General features: G+C 54.8%; 1 protein-coding gene and 1 long non-coding RNA gene across 5 annotated transcripts in view; one reads left to right on the top strand and one right to left on the bottom strand.

Moving 5' to 3' along the window:
* Nucleotides 1–23,443, bottom strand: part of AKT2 (AKT serine/threonine kinase 2) — a 48,450-nt gene that overhangs the window by 23,778 nt on the left and 1,229 nt on the right. Inside the window, exons 1-2 of one of the 4 annotated variants that reach the window (XM_078438438.2) lie at nucleotides 7,843–7,982; nucleotides 4,502–4,631 (exon numbers count right to left, since the gene is read on the bottom strand). The exons of 1 other annotated variant lie outside the window; for it this stretch is intronic. In XM_078438438.2, coding sequence (XP_078294564.1) covers nucleotides 4,502–4,547 — 46 coding nt within the window. In that variant the 5' untranslated portion in view covers nucleotides 4,548–4,631; nucleotides 7,843–7,982. Of the gene's footprint in view, nucleotides 1–4,501; nucleotides 4,632–5,351; nucleotides 5,494–7,842; nucleotides 7,983–23,443 lie in introns of those variants that run through there. 2 more of the 4 variants (XM_078438439.2, XM_078438437.2) reach the window with 2 other exon arrangements.
* Nucleotides 11,464–22,733, top strand: LOC132690565 (uncharacterized). Its single transcript, XR_009615434.1, has 3 exons — nucleotides 11,464–11,544; nucleotides 12,962–13,044; nucleotides 22,457–22,733. It is a non-coding gene; the product is annotated as an uncharacterized LOC132690565 (long non-coding RNA).

Raw genomic sequence — 23,443 nt, 5'->3', positions numbered from 1 at the left:
GTGGAACAAAAGAAATCCTTGTGCGCTGCTGGTGGGAATGTAAAATGAGGTAGCCCTGTGGGAAAGTTTGGTGTTTTCCTCAAAAATTTAAAAATAGAGGGGCGCCTGGGTGGCTCAGTCGGTTGAATGTCCCACTTCAGCTCGGGTCACGATCTCATGGTTCGTGAGTTTGGGCCCCGCATCAGGCTCTGTGCTGACAGCTCGGAGCCCGGAGCCTGCTTCGGATTCTGTGTCTCCCTCTCTGCCCCTCCCCCCGCTCACGCTCTGTCTCTCTCTGCCTCTCAAAAAGAAAGAAAATAAAAAATAGAATATATTATAGGTTATAAGTATGGAATACACAACCCTGATACACAAACGCAAATATGTATATGATCTAATCACACAGGATACATTAAGTTATGATTATAGAACGTATGACCCAGTTTATACCACCTGTATAAATACAGGTTACAGAGAACATATGATCCAGCAATTCTGCTCCTAGGTCTGTACCCAAAAGAACTAAAAACAAGTACCCAAATACTTGCAAACAAGTGTTCGTAGCAGCACTGTTCACAATAGCCAAAAGGTAGAAATAACCCAGATGTTCATCAACTGATGTATGGATAAACAAAATGTGGTATTTTCATACAACGGAATATTGTTTGGCCAGAAGCGGCAAAGAAATACTGATCTGCGCTACAACATGGATGAACCTCAAAGGTGTAATGTTAAGCGAAAGAAGCTGGGCACAAAAGGCCACCTACCGTATGATTCACTTATACGAAATGGCCATAATCAGTAAATCCTTAAAGACAGAAAACAAATTGGTGGCTGCCAGGGGCTGGGGGTGGGGGTGGGGGAATGGGGAGTGACTGCTTAGTAAGTACAGGGTTTTCTTTTAGGGTGATGAAAACGTTTTGGAACTAGACAGAGGTAGTGGTTACACAACATTGTGAATGTACTAAAAGGCTACTGAATTGTACACTTTAAAAGAGTTAATTTTGTGTTATGTAAATTTCACCTCAACTTTATTTTTTAAGTTTACTTATTTTGAGAGAGAATGCAAGTGGGGGGGAGACGGAGGGAGGGAGGAAGGGAGGGAGGGAGCGGGGAGAGGGAGAATCCCAAGCAGGCTCCACACTGTCAGTGCAGAGCCCAATGCGGGGCTTGAACTCACCAACTGTGAGATCATGACCTGAGCCAAAGTCGGATGCTTAACTGACTATGCCACCCAGGCACCCCCTCACCTCTATTTTAAAGAGCAAAACAAAAAACCCAGAAAAACTCACCTAAGGCTACTGGAAGTTAGGAAAAAATGTTACTGCTTGGGAAGGACAGAGGACTTCTGCACATTGGTTTTGGAGTGAGTTTATGATCCAGGTACTTACCTGTGGTGTTTTACATATTGATAATAAGCTGAGGAAAGGAGGAAGGGAGGAAGGGAGGAAGGGAGGAAGGGAGGAAGGGAGGCAAGGAGGGAGGAAAAGAAAAGAAACCTAGAAGGACAGGAAAAATATCCTCGCAACAATCCCATTTTACAGATGAGAAAACTGAGGCCCAGAGGTTTTTATTACTTGCCTGAGGCTCGCAGTTGTCAACTGGGAGAGTTAGGGTTGGACCCAGGTTTGCTCCATCCAGAGTCTACACTCTTGACCACTACACTGTCTGCCTCAAAACTGGCAGACAGGGGCTGGCCTGGTGGGGACTGGCAGAGGGTGTGCTGAGGCTGTGTCAGAAAGGGGACCAACACATGGCATGAGTGACTCCACGAGTCGTGCTCTCACTTTGCCTGTTCCTTGAACAGACCCTGCTCAGCAAGAGGTAGCCTGTGGGCCAGGCCTGGAGATCACAGTTTCTGCAATCAGAGAGCCACCTCTCTGCCGAAACCTGGGGCAAATCAGTCTTCCTGCTGAGCCTCAGCTTCCTCGCCTGTAAGATGGTGCCCACCTCACAGGGCAGCTTGGAAATGCATCAAAATTGGGCTTGCCTAGAGCAGAGCCCATGCCTGGCACAGACAGAATGGGCACATGATAAACTAGGGCTCTATTATTTTAACCACCAGAGGCAGGGTGCGATGGCACAGGTGCCCACCTTTCCTTGCCTGCCTCTGCTCAGAATGGTGGGCGATGGGGGGCACCTTCCTTGCCCAGTCGGTAGAACATGCAACTCTTAACCACGAGGTCGTGAGTTCAAGTCCCATGTTGGGCCTAGAGCTTACGTTAGGGGCGGGGGGGTGGGGGGGGGGGGGAGAATGGCCCAGGAGCAACATGCATCCACGTGTGCCTGGTGCAAACCCAAGATGGCTGTGTCCCAGCTGGACCATCCCAACAGCTCATCTGGCCCCCTGCAGCATGAATGGAGACCCTGAAGGCCTAAGAGGGGCTGAAGCCCATTTAATGCCATGGGCAGCCCTAGACCAGAGACAAAGCCCCGCCCTGGCAACAGTTCTCTGGCCACCTCCAAAGCCCCTCACAGAGCAGCCCCGTGAGCCATTGGCCTGGAGAGACTCAGGAGCCTGAGACCCTGGCACACCCTAACGTATATACCACCTACACACAATCTCAACACATTCACTCAACAGTTACTGAGCACCCACTGCATGCCAAGAACTTTTCTAGGCACTGGGGATACCACAGGGAACAAGCCAGATAAAATCCCTGCCCTCATGGAACCGAGTATGTCAGAGGTCTGGGTTGTTAACCCATTTTACAGATGTGAAACCAAGACTCAGAGGTGACATAGCTTGCTTGCAGTCACCAAGAGGAAGTGGCAGAACCAGGGTTAGAACTTTGACATCTGCCAAGGTTCAGAAAGTTCCAATGACAGCCCCAGACTCAGGGCCCACCCTGGGCAGGTGGACCAAGGTGACTCAAATACCACCCCTGCCTTGAAACGGCAGTGGGAAACGGGTCTCCCCTGCTCAGTCTGATGGTGGAGGCCTGGCTCTGGGGACCACCTCCATCCCTCCTCACTGCTGTGTCTGCAGCCTGGGACAAGGCAGGACGGGTGAGTGTTTCTCCCAGTTCCCACGGGGCTGGCCCCATCAGCCTCCTTGCCCTCTTCAAACACGCCCGGCCCACTCCCTCTCTGGACTCACAGTTGGCCCCTCCACCTGCACTCTCCTGTCCCAGTTAGCTGTGGGGCTCGCTCTCTGGCCTCCTGCATATTTTTATCAAACGTCCCTTCTCGGTGAAGCCCTCCCTGCCCACCTTGTTTACGACAGCTCCCCCCACTGCCTCCCACACCCCCTTCTCACATTGCTCCATTTTTCTCCACGGCCCTTACCACCACTGTCCACGCTCATCCATCGGTGCCACCCACCTCTCCCCACTAAATGTGACACCAACACAAGGAGGGGGATCTGTGCCTGTCTGGTTCGTTGCTGAATTGCCAGTACCTGGAACACAGTGGCTCTGCTCAGTAAGTGTTTGTTGACTGAATGGATGTGCACAGAGAACCGCTGCCACCAAGCTTGGCCCTCTCCCTCCCAAGAAGGTCCACAGAAGCCAAGACAGTCGGCCTCCTTTACTCCGCAGCGCCTGGACAGCTGTCCCCCTAAGCCGGTAAGCACCACACTCCTGGGGACAGGAGGCCCGGGGGTCTTACAATGTAGGATGTTAGTCTCCTCGCTGTAAATGACTTCATCTCCCTGGGCCTCAGTTGCGCACCAGTACAAGCAGAGGAGGCCATGCCCTGGATCCTGATACGTTGGGCTCAGATCTCCTGCAGGGTTAAGGCCAAGGTCCCTCCCGTGGCCTCCAAGGCCCAGCATGGTTGGATGCCACATTCAGCTCCCCCTCGCTCCCCCTGCTCCAGCCACCCAGGCCAACTCAACCAAGCACATTCCCACCTTCATCCCTGCTGCCCCTTTCCCTAGGACCCCCTTGCCCAGCTCTGTGTGTGGCTCACTCGCTCCCCTCCTCTGGGGCTCTGTTCACTGTCCCCTCCTCAGAGCGGCTTCACCTCAGAGTTCTTACTTCTCACTACAGCACTTATCACCTCCTGGCATCACAGATCTGCTTCTCTGTTCACTGTCCCCAGCCCCCACTGGAATATAAACTCCGTGAGGACACCACATGTCCCAGGAGCCTGGGACCCTGGGACGGCCTGGCGCACCACACACACTCAGTGAGTATATGCTTAAAAGAATGAACGGGGGATGTCACCCCACTGTATTACTTCAGTGAAGTGACTTCCCCTCTCTGAGCCTCAGTTTCTTCAGTTATAAAATGGGGCTATGAATGAGACCACTAATATAGAGGCAGACTCGAGATCTGGCCTGGGGGCCCATGCGGGGGGCCCAGGCAGATCTGTGGCTCCCCAGGCTGCTGCTGAAGGAGATTCCACGAAACAGGCTTGTAAGGAGCTCCTGGCCTGGGGCAGGCAGGTGGGGCTCGGCACACAGGCTCCTCGGGCTGTAAAGACCCTGTACCTCTGCCTCCCCGGGCACCAGCCGCCAGAAGGAAAGCCAAGATAGAAGGGGAGACACGCAATCCGGTGGACGAAAGCAGCCCCTTACCACGCTTGTGGAGCCAGCCTTCTTTGATGACAGACACCTCATTCATGGTGGCAGCGTAACACGCTGTCACCTAGCTTGGGACAGCTCAGGGCAGCAGGACATGCAGGAGGTGCGGTGGACAGAGCACAGTCTGCAAGACAAGAGAAGAGCCCATCAGAGTGCGAGAGGGATTCGGCCGGCCCGAGCAGGACCGCAGCCCCTACCCTCAGGGCGGCCAGGCTCTGCCCCCCACCCCCCACCCCACCAGCTGGCTGTGCTCTGTGCTCGGGGTGCTCTGCAGGGTGGAGCCACAAGGACAGCCCAGTGTGAGTCGGGAAGATGTGGCCTTGTCCTCAGGGATTCCAACTGGGGACTGGGGGGAGCCTGCCCCCGCCCTCGGGACCTCACTCTGGAGGGCCTGGAGGCTCCTGGGCGGCTCCTTGGCCCACGTGCAGGCCTTGCTGAGCAGAGGCAGCCCTTCCAGCCACCTTCACCCCACACTGGGCTGGAGGAAAGGGAACCACGGCTCCACCCCATGTCGCTCCCAGGCCCTCACGCTGAGGTAACCTGGGATGAATCAGACAGCCCTGGGCATCGGAGGGATTGCTCAAAGCCACCAGCATCTGCCTGCCCCCCCACCCCCACCCAATACACACGCACGCACACAGGCACCCTCTCTCTCCCTCCGCCCCTCCCCTCCTTCCAACCTACCACCCTCGGCAAACCGAGTGCCCCAAACCCCCTGCGCCAAGCCACCCCAAGTCACTCTCTCAGCCTCGGTCCCCTCTTTGCCCCCAACCAGATGACTGAGGGAAGACAAGTCTCTAACGTTCAGGATCTTGAAGGAGACGACAACCTACTGCATACGCACTTGTCTGGGGCTTAGGAGTCAGTCTGGGGGCTCAACCGAGGCCGTGGGCCCTTCCCCAAGACCTGCACTTCCGTCCTCAGGGACCAGCAGCCGACAGACTGACAGACGCCGAGGCCTCCGGCTTCGTCTCAGGTTCCCAGGGTGGAAGGGAGAAGGGCAGGAGGCAGCCGCCCACTGGGCCCCTACCTGGAGCCACAGGCCTGGACAGGGGCCACGGAGCCCAAGGCGCCTTTCGCCTTTCCCGGCCTGGGGTTATTTGCGGACAGCAGGTCAGGAGCCACAGCGGCCCCCGGAGAAGTGGCAGCTGGCTCTAGGGACACCATGGGCATCAGCTTTCTCTCATGCCCCAGGGGAGCTGGTGGGCCGGACACACTACTGCCTGGCATGTGACGGTGGCAGGCTGCCCGGGCCCGGGCCGGGTAGGGAGGTAAGTGGGAGGAAGCGAAAGGAAAGACAAGATGGACAGTGACGGGGAAGTAAACAGCGGGGTGAGAAATCACGTTCTGGACTCCGAGCTGCAAAGGCAGGGCCAGGAGCAAGCAACGGGGGCTCCCTCCCACAGCAGGCATGACCAGCACCGAGTGGCCCACACCCCACGGACAGAACACTCAGCATTGCAGACCCTCCACCCTGAACATCCAACCAGCCCGGGCTTCCACCTCCAGGGTGACCGGTCTCTGAATCTGCCCTGCCCCACCTCCCGCCCTCCTGGTGGCCTGGCTCACTGGTTCACGTCCAGTGCTGCTCTCTCCCTCAAGTCCCCCCACCCCAGATCCCTGCTCTGTTACTGCTCCCTTTCATCTGCCCCCCATTCAGCAGCTAGACCCCCCCAACCTGACCCTGTCCTTCCCCCACTCGAAAACCCTCCGTGGCTTTCCGCTGGCCTCGGGAAAGAGCCAAGCTCCCTCACTTGGGATTCAAGGCCCTTCAGGACCCGGCCTCTGCTGACCTTCACTCCAGCTGCCTCCCGCCCCCGCTCGGCCCAGTCGTCCCCACTGTCCATCCACCCGCTTCCTGACACCCCTCCCAACTGCCCTGGCCTTATCCCTGGGCCCTGAGCCTCTGCTCTCAACCTGTATACTCCATCTAAATCCAGCCCCAGCCCTCCAGGTTAAAAACCCTTCCAGGGTTCCCCAGTGTGCTCAGAGAACAAAATCCTTTCCATCATGAGTCTAATGTCACCTAGAAAGCTCTCAATAACACCTAATGACCATAACAATGACTATTACAGCCAGCGCTACCCACCTCTCCAGCCCCTCCTCCCCACCTCCCTCTACCAGCCTTCTGTCCCTCAGACCCTTCCCTCTGGCCTCCATCCCCTGCACCTTCTGTGGGTTTTCCCTCCTCCAGGAAGCCTTCCTGACCTCAAGAGGCTGTCTTGGGGCTCTCTGTGCACCTCCTCGGCCAATTCTCCCAACACCTATAAAGTGCTAATTCTGCGGACCAGCACAGCATGTGGATATCTGCCGAGAACACAGTAAATGAACCAAAGTCTCCCCAAAGGCTTCCTGGCCACGGAAACATCTCCAGAGTCTATTCACACCACCAATCTTCTCCGAGCATGTCCTAAGCTCCAGACACTGCCCTGGGTACCAGAGATGAATCATCAGTAAAACACAGCCCCTGACTTCACGGAGCTCACGTTGTGGTAGGGCAGACAGGTAACACACAGGCACATGCAGAACACTATCAGCCGGTGGCGAGGCGCTGAGAAAAGTAAAGCAGAGGAAAGGATGGCGGGGAATACGGGGTGCTACGTTAGCCGTTAGCCGTGTGGTGTGGGGGCCTCATGAGGAGGGAGTGAGCCATGCTGACACGAAGGGAAAAGAATTTCAGGCAGGGGAAGAGCAAGTGCAAAGCCCCGGAGGCAGGAAGTACTTGTAGAGCGTGAAGAACTGCCAAGGGGCCGGTGTGGCTACAGGGTAAGGAGCCATGAGAGGGGGGAGGGGAGAATGCTGGGGGCCTGCGTGAGGTGGTGGTGGCAAGTTAGAGAATTCCTTCCCTGATGCAGGGGCCGACACTGCGCTTTCCCTGGGACCAGCTCAGTTCGGAAGTTCCAAAGAACCGGGATGGAGAACCCAAGTCCAAAGGAAGGGAGGGCACAGAAAGACAGGACGGGGGGCCTAGTGACCAATCTCCGCCCTCCCCCCCCCCCCCCCAGCCCCGCGACTTTACCTCCATGATTCTGCACATCTCGGGCGGTCGGCCACACTGAAGCACCTGCTGTGCGCAGAGGCTCAGCCTACTGCCTGGCCCCCAGTGAACAGACAACACGTAGCCACCGTGATCAGAGAAAAGCAAAGGCAGCCAGGTGTGGCCAAGAGTGGTCAGGGTTACAGAGTCCGAGAGCCACTGCCAGCTGGGCGGCCTTGAACAAGCAGGGTGCCGGTGCCCTCACGGAGTCTCTCCTGAACGCTCCCAACCACCCCAGCAGGGGGGCCGTGACCGTGCCTGGGGGAGGGCAGAAGCTCAGAGAGTGTAAGCCGTTTACCTTGGGTCTCCCAGCTGAGGAGTGGTGGAAGCCCTGGCCGCTGCTCGGCACACCGGGGCCACGTTTTACATTCTCATTTCAGCAACTAAGAAGCCCGCAGCAGCTTGAGCAAGGGCAGGGGGAGGAACTGGAAGATCCCCTACGTCCTGCCTGGATCCTGCCCCGTCCTCCCACTGAGGGTGGCGCCTCGGCTGAGGTGTCTGTGACGCAGTCCAGAGGTGATGAAACACCAGGCACCGAAGCCAAGAGGATGGCCTGCTCCCTGGGGAGCTGCCGATGGAGGACGCCCAGGCGGGAGGACAGAGGACAGCCTCTGGAAGCCAGGTGTCAGCCCGCAGGGGACTGCCCTGGCCACTGGCCCGCAGGCCACACACCCCACGGCAGGGAGTGCCTGTATGGCCCCATCTCCACTAGCTGCTTCCTTGAGTGTCCAGGCCTGAGTCCGCTGAGGGCCTGGACCAGATCTGCAGCTTGTAGGCTCAAGGTGAGCCGCCTGGGAGGCAAGGCGAAAAGAGCAAGGGCACTTCACAAGAGAGGACGCTCACACAACCAAGGAACGCACACCGTCTCATTAGTTAGGGGGAAATGTGAATTAAAATCGCCTGCTAGGATGGCTGAAATTTTAAAGACTAACAATGCCAAGAGTTGGTAAGGATACAAAGGAATACCTCCCAGCGTTAAGTATGAAATGGTTCAACCACCATGGAAAACTCGCAGTAAAAATTAAAACTCAGTATATGCCTACCCCATGACCCAGCAATCCCTAACCCACAAACCCTCAACAGAAAGGAGTGTGTGTATTTATCAAAGGGCACATACAACAGCAACACTCACAGTACCCCCCCATCTGCAAACAGACCGGATGCCTACCCACAGGAGAATGGACAAGCAGTGGTAAATTCATACAGCAGAACGTTCCTCCACTTACTACGGACACATACAACAGGGACAAAGTGTAAGCAGGTCACAGTGAAATAAAAGAAACCGGACACAAAGCAACACATCAAGTGTGAGTCCATTCACAGCAAGTTCAGAACAGACAACGTCACACCACTTGTTTAGGGGTGCGCTTCTCACTCATAAAACTATGCAGATGGGGCACTTGGGTGCCTCAGTCGGTTGAGTGCCTGACTCTTGACTTCGGCTCAGGCCATGATCTCACTGTTTGTGTGAGTTCAGGCCCCGCACTGGGCTCTGCTTGGGATTCTCTCTCTCCCTCTCTCTCTCTGCCCCTCCCCACTCACCCCCCCTTCTCAAAATAAATAAGCATTAAAAAAAAAAGCGCAGAACGTCAAGGAAACAAATCTGCAAAAGTCAGGAGAGCAGGTAGCTTTGGGAGCAATGGAGGGGGGATTTCTGGGAGCTGACCATATTCTCTTGTGGTTACGCAGGCCTCTGCTCTGCATCCATTTGTTATACTGTACCATACAAAATGGGCTTAATGTATTTTTCTGTATTTTATAACAACAACAACAACTATAAAAAAAGAAGCTGGGTGGGGGTGGGGGGGCGCCTGGGTGGCTCAGCTGGTTGTTTAAGCATCCAACTTTGGCTCGGGTCATAATCTCACAGTGAGTTCAAGCCCTGCATCAGGCTCTCTGCTGTCAGAACAGTCCTGCTTCAGATCCTGTCTCCTCCCTCTGCCCACCCCCCACCCCATGCTTGAGCACGCTCTCTCTGTCTCTCTCTCAAAAATACACACACACACACACACACACACACACACACACACACAGCGCTTAAAAAAAGAAGCTGGGTTAGACAGTCCAGAGAATGCGGGAAGCCGACATCGGGGCTCCTGGCTTCCAGGGCTCGCCCACCCCAAGGATGCTCTGCCTGGATTTCCCCCTCAAGAACACCGCGTCACCAGTTGAGTAAGAAGGAGCAATCAGGGGTCCAGAGGATCGGACTTTCAACCCCAGGCTCTGCTGGCTTCCCAGCTGTGTGGCCACAGGCAAGTGACACCCTCTGTGACTGTAGTGCTCCCATGTCTACAATGATCCCACTGGAGATGGGACATACACCCCAGGAGGGAGCAGACAGCACATCCCCAGCCCCACAGCCTGCGGAGCAGGCTGGCGTGGGGGCAGGGTACCTTCAGCTCTGCACAGAAGCAAGCTGAATGGGAATGAAAACCGCTGCTCGCAGTGATCTGTTCTGAACAGTGACAGGGGAAGGCGACTGAACAGGGGTCTCCAAGGAGGCTCGGACCACTCTGGCAAGCTTTTGTTTGTTTAAATAGCCGCTGACTACAGGAGTGTCACTGACTTACTCTATCGTTATGTCTCAAACGCTCTATGATAATTTATTTTAAAACTTCTTTAAGACAGAGTCACCTGGGGTGCCTGAGTGGCTCAGTAGGTTGAGCGTCCAACTTCGGCTCAGGTCACGATCTCACGGTCTGTGAGTTAGAGCCCCGTGTCGGGCTCTGTGCTGACAGCTCAGAGCCTGGAAACTGCTTCGGATTCTGTGTCTCCCTCTCTCTCTGCCCCTCCCCTGCCCATGCTCTATCTCTCTCTCTCTGTCAAGAATAAACATTAAAAAAAAAAAAAAAAAAAAAGAGGCACCTGGGTGGCTCAGTTGGCTAGGTGACCACTCCTGGTTTTGGCTCAGGTCATGATCTCACGGTTCGTGAGTTCAAGCCCCGCATCTGGCTCTCCACTGACGGTTCAGAGCCTGCTTGGCTCTCTCTCTCCCTCTCTCACTGCCCCTCCCTGTGCCCCCCTCTCTCTCTCTCTCTCTCTCTCGAAATAAATGAACTTAACAAAACCATTAAAAAAACCTATTTAAGATATTTTTATTCCCATCTATTTGATTCACGGGTGTTATTTATTGCTCAGTGGTTTCCAAACTGCAGTAGCTCCTTCAGAAGCTTCATCTCACAGTGCTGGAGTCAGATCCATGAGAGGCAACTTACAAGACGATGCAGGGCCATTGAGGAGAGGCCCTAGTGGCAGCCTTGGGAAGGGACCAGGCCCCGGGAAGGGTCCTTCCAAACCTGTCTCCTCATTTGTAAGAGTAGGGCTGCTTGGCGAGGGGGTAGGGCTGTTGTAAAGCCTCGCTGAGCTCTCGTGCTTCTGTCCTCACATCTATAGTCTGGGATCCTGTGACTACCTGAGTCAGAGCCCATCCCTCCTGTGCTCAAACGCTCCCGTGTCCCCATCTTACACAGAGCAAAAGTCAGAGGCCTTACAGGAGCCTCTGAACACTAGGAGGTCTGCACGGTCCTCCCTTTACTTCTCTAAACACACTCCATTTCGACGATGCCTACTCCTGTGGCTCCCCCAGCACACCAGGACACCCTCACCTCAGGGCCCTTGCACCTGCTGCCCCTCAGTTGGGATGCTCTGCTCCCTGGTATCTGCAGGGCCCCACCCCACTTTCTTCAGCTTCTGCTCAGGTCACTTTCTTTGAGAAGCCTCCTAGACAAAAGGGAGCACCCACCCTACCTCCCCTTACCCTTTATTTTTCTCTATAAGCACTTTATTGCTGGCGTGACCATATGTATTTACTTAGTTATTATAGCTTATTGTCGACCTCCCCCCACTATGATGTCAGCATGGTAAGGGCAGGGGCTCTTGCCTGTCTTGGGCCTGCTGGATCCTCTGAGCCTTGCAGGGTGCCGGGTATACAGTGGGTGCTTCGTAAGTATTTGTGGAATGAATGTGCAGAGTGAAGCCCTGTGCCCAGAACAGGCTCAGAGTAAGTTAGATTCCTTTCCTTGCCATTTATCAAGTTCTTTTTTCTCTGGCCCCCTCTCCCTGACCTGGTTTCTATGCCAGACAGCACAGATGGCACAAGGAGGCAGGAGAGGAGCCGAGGCTCTGCATCTCCTGGAGCTGGAGACAGCAAGGTGGGGCTCCTTCCCTGTGCTGCAAGCCCCAGGAGCCTGTCGCCTGCCCTCTAGTCTGCCTTCCCTACAGCTCCTGGAGGAGGACTTGCTCAGGAGATTAAATTCAAAGATAACAGGGGCACCGGGGTGGCTCAGTCGGTTAACCATCAAACTTGGGCTCATGAGTTCGAGCCCTGCATCAGGCTCTGTGTTGACAGCTCGGAGCCTTAGGATTCTGTCTTCCTCTCTCTTTGCCCCTCCCCCACTTGCACTCTCCCTCTCAAGAATAAATAAACATTAAAAAAAATTATAATCCAAAGACAACAGGAACCTGTCCTTCAACAGGCGGCACCTGCTTATGGGAATCTGGAAGGAAAGGCTCACGGGGCGAGCGGAGGGAAACAACTCCCTCATGTGCCATCCACAGCTCTGTGAACCGGTTCCGCGTTTTGGGAGGGCACTTCAACAAAACTAACGAAGTGGAAAATGTCCCTGTCGGAAATTCTCCTGCAAAAAATGCTTAGGAGGTTCGGAAAACGTACAGAGGTCGTCCTAAAGCGGGGTTTCTCAATCTCAGCAGGAGTGTTATTTGGGGCCCGAGAATTCTTGTCACGGGGACCGCTGTGCACAAGGGAGGTTTAGCAGCATTCCTGGTCTCTACTTGCTAAAGCCCACGGCACACCCTCCCGAGTTGTGACTATCAAAAATGTCCTCCCCCACTACCAAATGTTCCCTGGGGGCAAAGTCACCCCACCCCCACCCCCGACTGAAGGTGTAGCTGCTGAAACAGTGAGAGCCCGGAAGCAACCTAAGTGCCTGCACAGGGGTCTGGCTCTGTAGTAGCGGCTGATGTGACCACACCAAAGAGTGAATGAGCGCCTGTGTCGCACTCAGCACACAGCACACACCAGGCGACCTAAGCGCTCGGTACCTGTGAATTCGACCCTCCCAGGCACTTTTATAATCTTTCTCCCCCCCAATGCTTATTTTTGAGAGAGACAGAGCACAAGTGAGGTAGGGGTACACAGAGAGGGAGACACAGAATCCGAAGCAGGCTCCAGGTTCTGAGCTGTCAGCACAGAGCCCGACGCGGGGCTCGAACTCACATGACCTGACCCGAAGTCGAATGCTTAACTGACCGAGCTACCCAGGCGCCCCGCCCCCTCATCCCTTTTCTGCAACACCAACAAGTACACAGCACACAGCCTAATTCTGATTCTTTCTCACACACTGACATTCTTGAGCCAGTCGTCCTTGTCACCGTCCAAGTGTAACTGTCTTCTACAGCATCGTCTTCAGAAAAGCCGTCACCCCATCATCGACAGTGGATGTTCCAGGGAAGAGTACCTTAGGCTGGAGGCCAGGAGGAGGTACGTGTTTAAACAAAACATTGCACGCATAGGGGGGGCGGGAGTCAAAGTTGCCTCCGGGACCAAATGCGCCTCAACTTCAGCTCTGCCACTTGCTGTGTGACCTTGGACAAATCACTTCCCCTTTCCTTGCCTTAGTTTCCCCATCTGTAAATTAGAACAGTACACACTCCAAGGCTGCTGTGAGGCATAAATGAGTTAATCCACATAAAGTCCTTTGAACTTTGCCAATGTGGCAAACGATCAACACCTATCAGGTGTTATTATTTCCTCTGGTGGGTGGAGACACAGGGACCCTCACTTCCCACGTCGCACATCTCTGTACTACGTGAATTTTTACCTACTCTACCTCCTTGGTACAAAGACAGCATTAAAGATACTTTTTTTTCTCTTAAACACCACACACTCCCCTCAGCTGCCCCATCTGTCTGCTTGGAGCAGGTAGGACTGGAAGCAGACTGAAGAGTAGGCGGGCTGCAAAAGATACTGGGACAAGAATAAGCACAGAGCAGATTTCCTTCTCTTCCTCGCCACCCCCGCCCCACACCTTCCCCCTCACCCCGCCACCTAGGGCCTTGCAGCACCCACAGAAATCATGGCAGATATCGAAGTCAGCCTGGTCATGGGCTCCAAACACACCGACTGCACCAGGCTGCAGCTGTGAGAGACCCTCCAACCAGAGCTCTGACCCTGTCCCTCCCCTGCTTGGGGATCACATCCAAGGCTTTTGTGGAGACAAGGGCCCACCTGAAGTGGGCCTATTCTCCTATTCTCCTGCCTCATCGATCAGCAGCACCACCCCCCCACACACTTTCCCCTTCTCCTGGTCCCTTGAACACTCCTTGCTCGCTCTCTCTCTCTCTCTCACCCCAGGGCCTTTGCACATACTAGTCCCCTACCTGGCCCTGCTCACCCATCTTTACCTGCTAAATCCTCATTTCCTCAGGGAAGCTTCCCCCGTCTGTCCTTGCCCCACAATGAGTCACAGATCCTCAGACCTTAGCCTTACCTGTCCCCTCACAGCACTTACGTCTAATGTGCTCCGTCACCTGTACAATTATCTGGGTAATGGTGCCTCCCTCATTGGACTGGGAGCTCCACAAAGCAGGGATGGGAGTGTCCTGGTCCCCACTGTGTCCCCACCACAGGCCGGGCCTAGAGCTTTCATTAACTAAGGGTAGCGGTAGCAAACACAATCCCAGCTTTTGGGGCCAGAATTGTGTCAAGTAAAGGCAAAACAAAAAAGTCCTGAATTCATTCATTCCACAAACCTGGCACTTAGGCCGTGTCAGCAGTGCTCTAGTCACCAGGAGGCAGCAGTGACCAAAACAGAACTCCCTGCCCTGGGGGAGTTTGGGGGGGAAGGGGGGGAGGGTGGGCAGGCCTCAAAATGAAGCTAAACGAATAGGCAAATTACATGCTGTAACAGAAGTTGACAAATGTCACGGATAAAAGCAGCACACCGAGGACTAGGTCTGTGGGAAGGGGTAAGGGTTTCCAGTTTTATCCAGGGTGGTCAGAAAACGGCTCCCTGAGATGGTGAAATGGGAGCAGAAACCTGAGAGATGAGGTAGCCACGGGGCCAGGGGAGAGGGGAAGAGCACTCCAGGCTGAAGGAGGGTGGCACCAAGGCCAGGGGTGGCCTGCACGAGAGCCAGTCAGGAGGGTGGAGGGGAACGGGGCACGTGTGACTGCGGAAGCCGGGGTGCCTGGCTGGGCAGGGCCTGGGAGTTCACCGTAAGGGCTGTGGCTGTTTCTTAGGGACAGATGGGGAACTGTCTGGCTGGAGGTGAGGCGGGATGCGGAGCTCCTGGCCCCACTGAGGCGGGGGTTGTATCACAGCCGCCTTCTCCAGCTGTCCCTGGAAGAAGCCCTATGCACTGGCCCGACACCCTCACCTTCTGGCTCACTTGGGGACCACAAGGACCCACATTTTACCAAAGAGGAAACTGAGGACAGAACGACTGAGTACCCAATGCTGGGCAGCCAGGACGCAGGCGAGGAAACTGGATCACGTCCGTCCCAGCCCTGTGCCTCTTCCACCTCCCTCTGCCCACACTCAAGAGGCCGAGTCTCCTCCCACCTCCCACATCCCCTCCCACATCCCCAACGCCCTGCAACCCGGGCGCTGCCCTCCCCCCCCCCCCCACCTTGTACACAAACACAGGCGCGGACAAGTACACCAGGCCCCCCTCCGGTCTGGCTGAGGGGTTCCGGCCTCATAGGCTTTGCTCCATATCATCATCTGCCTGTTTCCCTGGCCAGCAGCTTTGAGGCAGGGTCTGGTGGCGTGAGTCCCCTCCTCATCCCTAGGGCACCTAGGAGCAAACAGGCAGTCTGACCCATGGCTAACATTTACTGAGTGCTCACAACGTGCCGGGTCTGGATTCCTATCAATTCTCCTAGCAACCCTGGGAGGCAGATGCTATTACTATCCCCATTCTTCAGAAAAGGAAACTGAGACCCAGGGAGAATACGTCACATGCCCAAGATCACGCAGTGGGTGAGTGCAGGAGATGGCTGATCTAGCCAACAGAACTTTCTGTAATAATGGAAATGTAGCTATAGCGGCTAGTGCAACTAAAAAACTGAATTTTTACTTGTATTTACACTTAATTCGCTAAAACGTAACCAGCCACACACGGCTAGTGGCTGGCCTCCTGGAGGTATAGCTGTCCGGGACCTCTCTGATGAAGCAGTGGGAGGCTGAAGGGGCCCAAGGGGCTGGATGACCCCAGCCTGCCGAAGAGAAGCTCCCATGTGGCTCCATCACTGCCAGCCCGGACCCACTCAGCCCAGAGAGCTGAGACAGGGCTCAGAGGCCCAAATCCACCCCCAGAGGGCTGGTCAAGTCAAATCCTGACTACTACCTCCAGGCCACACAGGTCGCTTCTCTGAACTTCAGGGTCCTCATCTCTAAAACAGGACGTTACTACGAACCTGAGCATGTGCTTATGTTATCTCAAAAGATGTCTTTTGGGGGGGGGGCAATCCAGGGTCATCATGGGGACCCAACGATACCTGCTTCAAACACAGCTGGGGATGGGGCCAGCACTTTGGAAAAGAGGTGGTAATGACACAAAGGCCAACTCCAAAGTCAACGGCCAGCCTGAGCCTTAGCTCATCAGAGCTATGGAAGAGCAGCTATGTTAATACTGTCACTAGTTGGTTAAAAGGAATCATCCAGATGATTCACGACATGCCCATATTAACTTGTTGAAAACAGCTAAAAAAAGTAGACAAGTCGCAGACACTACCCCAAAAACACATGCTTAACACCCGCCACCACCCCCACCCCCTCCAGGTCTTTGGACACCAGTCTGAGAAGCACAGACTTGCCTGCCAGAGCTGAGCCCTGCCACCCTCCTCTCCCGCCACCCCACTCTCCCAGCTCCAGTGGCAAGTATTCAAGTGTCACCACACTGAGGCATATCCCACCTCAGGACCTTTACCTATGCTGCACCCCTGCCTGGCCCGTTCCTTTGGGTTTTCATGTCAAGGCCTGAATGCCTCACCTTGGGAGACTTCCCCAAGTTCCCCTCCCACCAAGTCCGGCCAGATCTCTGTTCCCTTCCTCGGCGGCACCAAGCACTTGTACAACAAACACTACTTCTCTGCCTCCTCCAGCAGACTGGATGCCACTCCCTGGCACCTAAAACTATACACGGCACATAGTACGTACTCGATAAATTATCTGGTGAAAGAATGGGATACACAAATGATCAAAAATAGCCACGGGCTGGCTCCAGAGGCCTTTCAGGAATCAGACCCCAAGGCAGGGGTAGGGGAGTACCTCCCAACCTTCACCCCCACCCTCGGCTCAGGGAAAGGAAGAGGCTGGCCAAGGCCGGGGCTCTCTGGGCATTAGGGGGTGGAGACAGGCAGCTGTACCCCATCTCCAAAGCAGGGATCGAACAGAGCTAATCCAGTCATTTCCAGAACAACTGAGGCCTACTTAGTGCTGGCTTTGTCTAGGAGAAAAGAAAACAAAAAAGATCATTTGGAACAACAGTAATGAGAGGTGTCTGGCTGGCTCAGTCAGTGGAGCGTACGACTCTTGATCTCAGGGTTGTGGGTTCGAGTCCCACATTGAGTGTAGAGATTATTTAAAAATAAAATCTTTAGGGGCGGCTGGGTGGCTCATCATTTAAATGTCTGACTTTGGATCAGGCCACGATCTCAAGACTTGTGGGTTCAAGCCCTAGATCAGGCTCTGTACTGACAATGCGGAGCTGGAGCCTGCTTCAGATTCTGTGTCTCCCTCTCTCTCTCTCTGCCTCTCCCCGGCTCATGCCCTATCTCTCAAAAAAAAAAAAAAAAAAAAAAAAACAAAACATTAAAAAATTTTAATAAAAAATAAAATATTTTTTAAAAATTTTTAAAATCTTTATTCATTTTTGAGAGAGAGAGACAGAAGGTGAGCAGGGGAGGAACAGAGAGAGGAGACACAGAATCCGAAGCAGGCTCCAGGCTCTGAGCTGTCAGCACAGAGCCTGACGCGGGGCTCGAACCCACGAACTGTGAGATCATAAGCTGAGCCAAAGTTGGATGCTTAACCAACTGAGCCACCCAGGCGCCCCCCAAAATAAAGTATTTTTAAAAACACCACCACCACAACTAATGACCTCAGAAACAGTGGCCATGGCATTGATCAGAGGCAGAAGAGTCAGTCTTAAAGAAGCAAACTTAACCCCAGATAGAGCTGGGTTCAAATTTCATGTCTGTTACCAACTAACACTGTGACTTTGGGCAAATCTAATAACCTGCATGGGCCTTCATTTGTTCATCTATAAAATGGGAGGAAAGTTACACTGAGCTCCCAGGTCATGGTGAGGACAGGTGAGAGCAGGCGCTTCAGGCCTTAGGCCCCAGAGCAGGGCCCAGCACAAAAAGGCCACCCTGCTAGCTCTCGGCAACACAGCATTCTATGTAGCTTTCTGTGCCTCAGTTTCCTAACTACCAATGGCAGTGACTCTTACCCACTCATAGGCTGCTGTGCCGGAGCTCAACACATGCGCAGGCTGCTCAGCATCATGTCTGGCTTGAGGGGGGCCAGGGGGCCTTGGTGACGGGTGTGATGAATATTCCTCCCTAGCCCTCCCCGGCAGGAACCTCACTCAGCTAATCGGCCTGCCACCTCCTCCCACCGGTCCACCAACAAGCCCAGGCTGGTTGCATCCAGAGCCCCTTGGCTGCTCTCAGATGCCCAACCTGACCCCGGCTGACCATCTCCAGCGGCAGCACGGATCCACTGGAGCACCGTCCCAGGAGGCCCCACGTCAAGCACTTTCTGACAAATGAGATCCCTGAATTCACCCTACAGCCCCGCTTGGAGGGGATGTTCCCTTTTCCACTGAGCAAAATGCACCTCAAAGAGTTGACACAAGGACCCAGGGTTCCAGAGCAACCAAGGGAGAGGCCAGGAGCAGGGTGCAAACCCAGGTCAGCCCGGAACAAGACGCAACAACCCACTTTATGATGAAGACCTTGAAATCAGGCCAGGGAGGGCTAGGGAGAGAGGCGACAGAGCGGCAGCTGCCCCAGTCCCTTCGGAAAGGGCTCACGAGGTGGCAAACCAAGGCAGGCTTGGATTTCTGGCCTCACCCTTAGAAACAACATCTGCGGACGAGCTTCCTGGGCAGAACGGCTGGGCTCGAGGAACTTCCTGCATGGACCTCTACATGTAGGTCTTCCCTTAGCCAACCCCGGAGCGTCTTGCTGTCCCCTGCTTCACGCACCCAGTGCAGCCAGGCTCTGCTGCGGGTGCTGAGTTGGCGGTGGGTCCTGCCCCCAAGGGGGGCCAGGCCCAAGCTCCCACCCCCCCCCCGCCCCTCCCACCCCCCCCCACTCCCTCGCTCCCTCCCTCCTGGTCCTGCTCCCAGGGCTGTCTCCCCTAGCTGGGCCTCTTGCTGCTTGGCTGGTTGTCCAGAAGAGCCTGCCACGGAACCACCCCACCGTGCAGCCCAGAGGCCTGGTGGTTGAGAGCCTTCCACTGAGAGCTCTTGGGAAGCTGAAGAGAGGCCCAGGGAGGGGTGTCCCTAGTCCTCCAGAGGCCTGGAGATCAACTGCAAAAGACACTCCTTTCCATCCCTTCCCACCCTAAAGGCTTTCTCCCCAGGAGAAAGACCCCAGGAGGTTTGCTCTGAGGGTCTCCACTCCTTCCAGGAAGACAGTTCAGAGACAGCCTGGCCCCTCTTACTGCACTAAGTATGAGGCTCAGGTGCAGGATTAGAAGCCACTTTCACCCACAATTACCAAGCACCTTGCTGGTTTGGGAAGACTCTGGAGCCACATTGCCCAAATTCAGAGCCCGTCCCCAACACTGCCAGACCCGGCACAGGTTATCAAGGTTCTCCAGGCTTCTGCGAGGTGGGAATCAGAGCCAATTCCTCCTCAATCTAAGGGACCTTCACTCAAGTCTTCCCATGCTCCTTTTACAGCACTCTAATCCCTACCTACATGTCACCTCCTCCAGGAGGCCCTCCCTGATCACCCCAACTAAAACACAGTAATATCCCCACACTCTCTTTCCCCTGATCCCTATTCAGTTTGCCTTCATAACACTATTACAAACTGAAATCCCGCCACAGATTTGTTTGCTGGGCACCTGTCGCCACTAGAAGGTAGGCCCCTAAGGTCCGGTCTTCCAAGTTCTAGAGCCACACCAGGAATGTGGCAAGCCCTCTGGCATACAAGCTGAGTGGAAGGTAGAATCAGTCGAGGCTTCATCAGGTATCACCGTTGTTCTGCACGGTTATTTAATATTAAGCCCAGCTGTTTGCATTGGGGAGGGGTAGGCACAAATCACCTCACCAAGCCTCCCCCCATCTGTCCCTAAACGGAACAGCCATGGGCCCTGGGGAATGCGGTGTGAAAACCACAGAGGAGGGAGGCCACCATCACCCTTGGCCGTTTCTAAGGCAGTGATTCTACTCAAGGGGGAAGTGGGAGGCATGTGAAACTCCCTGACCGGCTCTAAAATCCACCCCCCACCCCAGGCAAAAGTCTGAGTGAGAACCTCTTATGGCAAAAGGCACCCTCTAAATCTGACCACGCTGCTCCTCAGAGCAGTCTGCAAGGCTCTGACCCCTGCCCGCTCGCAGCCCCTGGCCTCCCCTCCCACACCCGCCCCCTCACTGAGGCCTCTGTGCCACAGGTCCCTGGCCTCGCCAAGCTTTCAACTCTAGCACTGTGGTTCCCCTCCACCATGCCCCAAGGCTGTTCCTTCTCCTCACTCACCTGGTCGATCTGGGATCAGCTGGGATCAGCTCCGAGGCCTTCCTGACAGCTTAACTAAGGAAGCTCCCAGTCACACCTCATTTTAACCCATTGCCCGGCACCTCCCTTTAACCTGTCATTTCTTCACCAGGTTTAGGGCTTGTCTCCCTCAGCTCCATGGAGGTAGCGCCTCTGTTGAGTGTACCACCATGACCCTGGCACCTGCACACAGCAGGTGCTCGATAAATGATAGCGGATCACCGAAAAGCTTCAGCTCTGCAATGCCTTAGGGGTCAAATGCACACTTCTCCCCCCCCCCCCCGCCCCCCCACGTGGCTCTGCACAGGTGACTCCCTCCAGCACTTCTGCTACTCACCCTGCTCACACCCAACCTTCTGCCTCAGCCTTCAAAAGGGCTGTTCTCACCTGGGTCAAGGCCCTTCCTGCTACTCCTGGTGGGCTGTGTCGGAGATTCAATAAAAGCACATACAGGAAGGAGGGTTAGAAAGAGCCTGCCGTCTGAAAAGGAGCTAGGTAGAGTCTGACCTCGGAGGAGCTCTGGGCAGCAACTGTGTGGGAGGAGGAGGCAGCCTGGGTACTGCATTCGCCACTCTTTATTTGATTATACGTCCCCACCCCCGCCCCAACCCTCCAAAACCTGTTTCCTCCTTGGGAAAATGGAGATGCTAATTTCAGCCAGGCCCTCCTCCCGGTGTTCCCTGACAAGGGATCTGTAACCGGGGAAGGGCCTTCAGAATCCTAGCAGAAATAATGAAGAATTACAATTGCTAAGATAATCTGAGGGCTCATCGTGTGTCAGGCACTCTTCTGAAATAGTGAGAACAGGAAACGTTTGCTGGAGACTGTTAGGCCAGCAGGGCTATAAATGCTTTCCACAAATCAACCCATTTACCCTTCACAACAACCTACCAAGGGGAATTCTCATCCCAAGACACAGACAATGAAAGCTCAGAAAGGTTGAGGAACCTGCTCAAGGTCACACAGCCAGGGAGTGGTAGGGCCGGGTCGGAACCCCATGCTCAGATAATCACTTCAGTGCAGCTCTTTACAGGGGTTAGAAACCAGGACACGGATTCCTGGATTCTGGCTGGGCCAGGCTAGGGAGCTGGACACCCGGACACCTGAGAGGACTGAGGGTAGGGTGGGGGGAAGGACACCCTGAGGATGCCCTCAGGACTGCCGACTGAGCACCTGCGCAGTGCCACGCACCATTCTGGAAGTTTCTCGTGGCTTGACTCATGAAATCCGCACAGCAGCCTCAGTGGGGGCCGTTCCGAGCCCACTGCACAAGGGGTGAACACTGTGGCCCAAGGTCACACCGCCAGAATGTGACGGCACCAGAACCTGCACACAGGCCCACCACACCATCTTGTGCAGGGACATCTAACACCAGGGCCCTTGGTAGCTAGGTCATCCCCTGCATGTCTCCCCTGCTGTTCTCTCCTGGCTCCCAGCACACACTATGCACCAGCTTCAAAGACGCTCTGGCTCAACTCTGAGTGGGGGGACCAAGTTTCACCAGCAAGTCCAGAACCGCTGGACTGGCTGCCCCAGAGTCCTGGGCTCCCAGGCTAAACGGAAGGGCAGGCCCAAGGGTGCAGCTGGCAGGGTCCAGGGCAGGGCTCTGGAGGTGACAGAGACCCACTCCAGCTTGGCACCTGGTGAACAAAGAACGCATGACACCAGGGGCAAGCTGACCTGGGTTCAAAGCCCAGCCTGCCGCCTAGGGTCTGACAGAGGGCAAAGCGATTCTTCCTCTGAGCCCCAGTGTCTCATTCCTCAAAATGGAGAGAGACACCATATCCACCCCTGGGGGGAGGGGGGGGGGCAACTAACCCACAGCTCTAGTTATGTTGTCAACAAGAGGTTCACTGAGGCCAACCAGGCCCACGGGTTCCCGTCACGGTTCTACTACTTCTGGCTGTGACACAGCAGGAAAATCATTTCACTTCAGTGTCTCAGTTTCCATATCTGTAAAATGGGCATCACACGCCTACCTAGCTCTTAGGACTCTAAAAAACAGGCATTTTCATACTTACCCCATAAGTGTGTTTTGAGATTTAAATGAGGTCATGGGTCTAAAAGGGTTGCCGCATGCCTGACATAACAGTGGATGTGTGTTCACTGGCTCTGGAAAAGATTTGCCTGTCTGTTGTTTCCCCTTCTAAAACAGAGATCGTGACAACAGTACGTGTGGCTCTAGGATGTGAGTGTTCAGCACGCTAATCCATGTGAAGCATTCTGAATAGTGTGTGGCACACAGAATCCACTCGATAAACATCAGCCATCAATCTCATGATTATTGTTTTTATTGCTGCTGTCAACCCCATCCAGCAAACCCTCTAAAAGTTGGCAGGAAACCAGAGAAACAAACCCCAGGTGGAGAAAAATTCTACAGAGCCACCACGGTCTCGAAGAGACTCCAGGGCCATTCTCTAGGAACCACAACCACAGAAGCCAGGCAGCTTGGAAGCCAATGATGTAGACCAGAAGCAACCATCTGCCCCCTTTGACCGTATCACCAGCCCACGTTAGCCAGGTCAATCAGGGACTACAGCCAGCCCTCCCGGGAACTCCAGACCCAGGACAAAGGTTACCAGGAAAGCCAAGGTCACAAGTTGGCCTAGGGAGCAGGGGCAGTGGCTCCAAGCACCCACCCAGTGACCACAGTGAGAAACTAGATCTGTGGGGGATTTGGCTACCCGAAGTCCTTCAGAGAAATCTGAAGGGTCAGGCTGGGCCAGGGTCCCCCCGCCCAAATCCCCTTGGCCTATGCAGAGAGGAACAGCTGGGAAAACAGCACTCAGCCTCACGGCCGCCTAATGGTGAAGCCAACTGTTATCGCCTGGTGGGGAGCGTAAACATGGCACGCGACAGAAGGCTGTACAGCTACCCTAGGGGAGACACAAACAGCCTCGTGGCCAGGATGGAGGAGCCCACCATGATCTGCATTGGCCTGATGGGCACCTGGCTCATCTGCACCCCCACCCCCACCCCCACCACAAGGTCTGGCCAGGACTGAACTCCCAGTGCTTCTCTGTGAGGAGAAAAGTGAACAAGGTTGAAAGGCAGACCACAGAGGACCCACCTGATTACTCTAGCAGAGGCCTCTTGCTGAGCCCAAGCGGCCACCAAATGAGAGGATGCGGGTCTGCAGAAT

This window comes from Panthera onca, chromosome E2 (assembly GCF_046562875.1).
Source record: "Panthera onca isolate mPanOnc1 chromosome E2, mPanOnc1 haplotype 2, whole genome shotgun sequence".
Taxonomy (NCBI): Eukaryota; Metazoa; Chordata; class Mammalia; order Carnivora; family Felidae; genus Panthera; species Panthera onca.
This window is presented reverse-complemented; position numbering and strand designations above follow the sequence as displayed.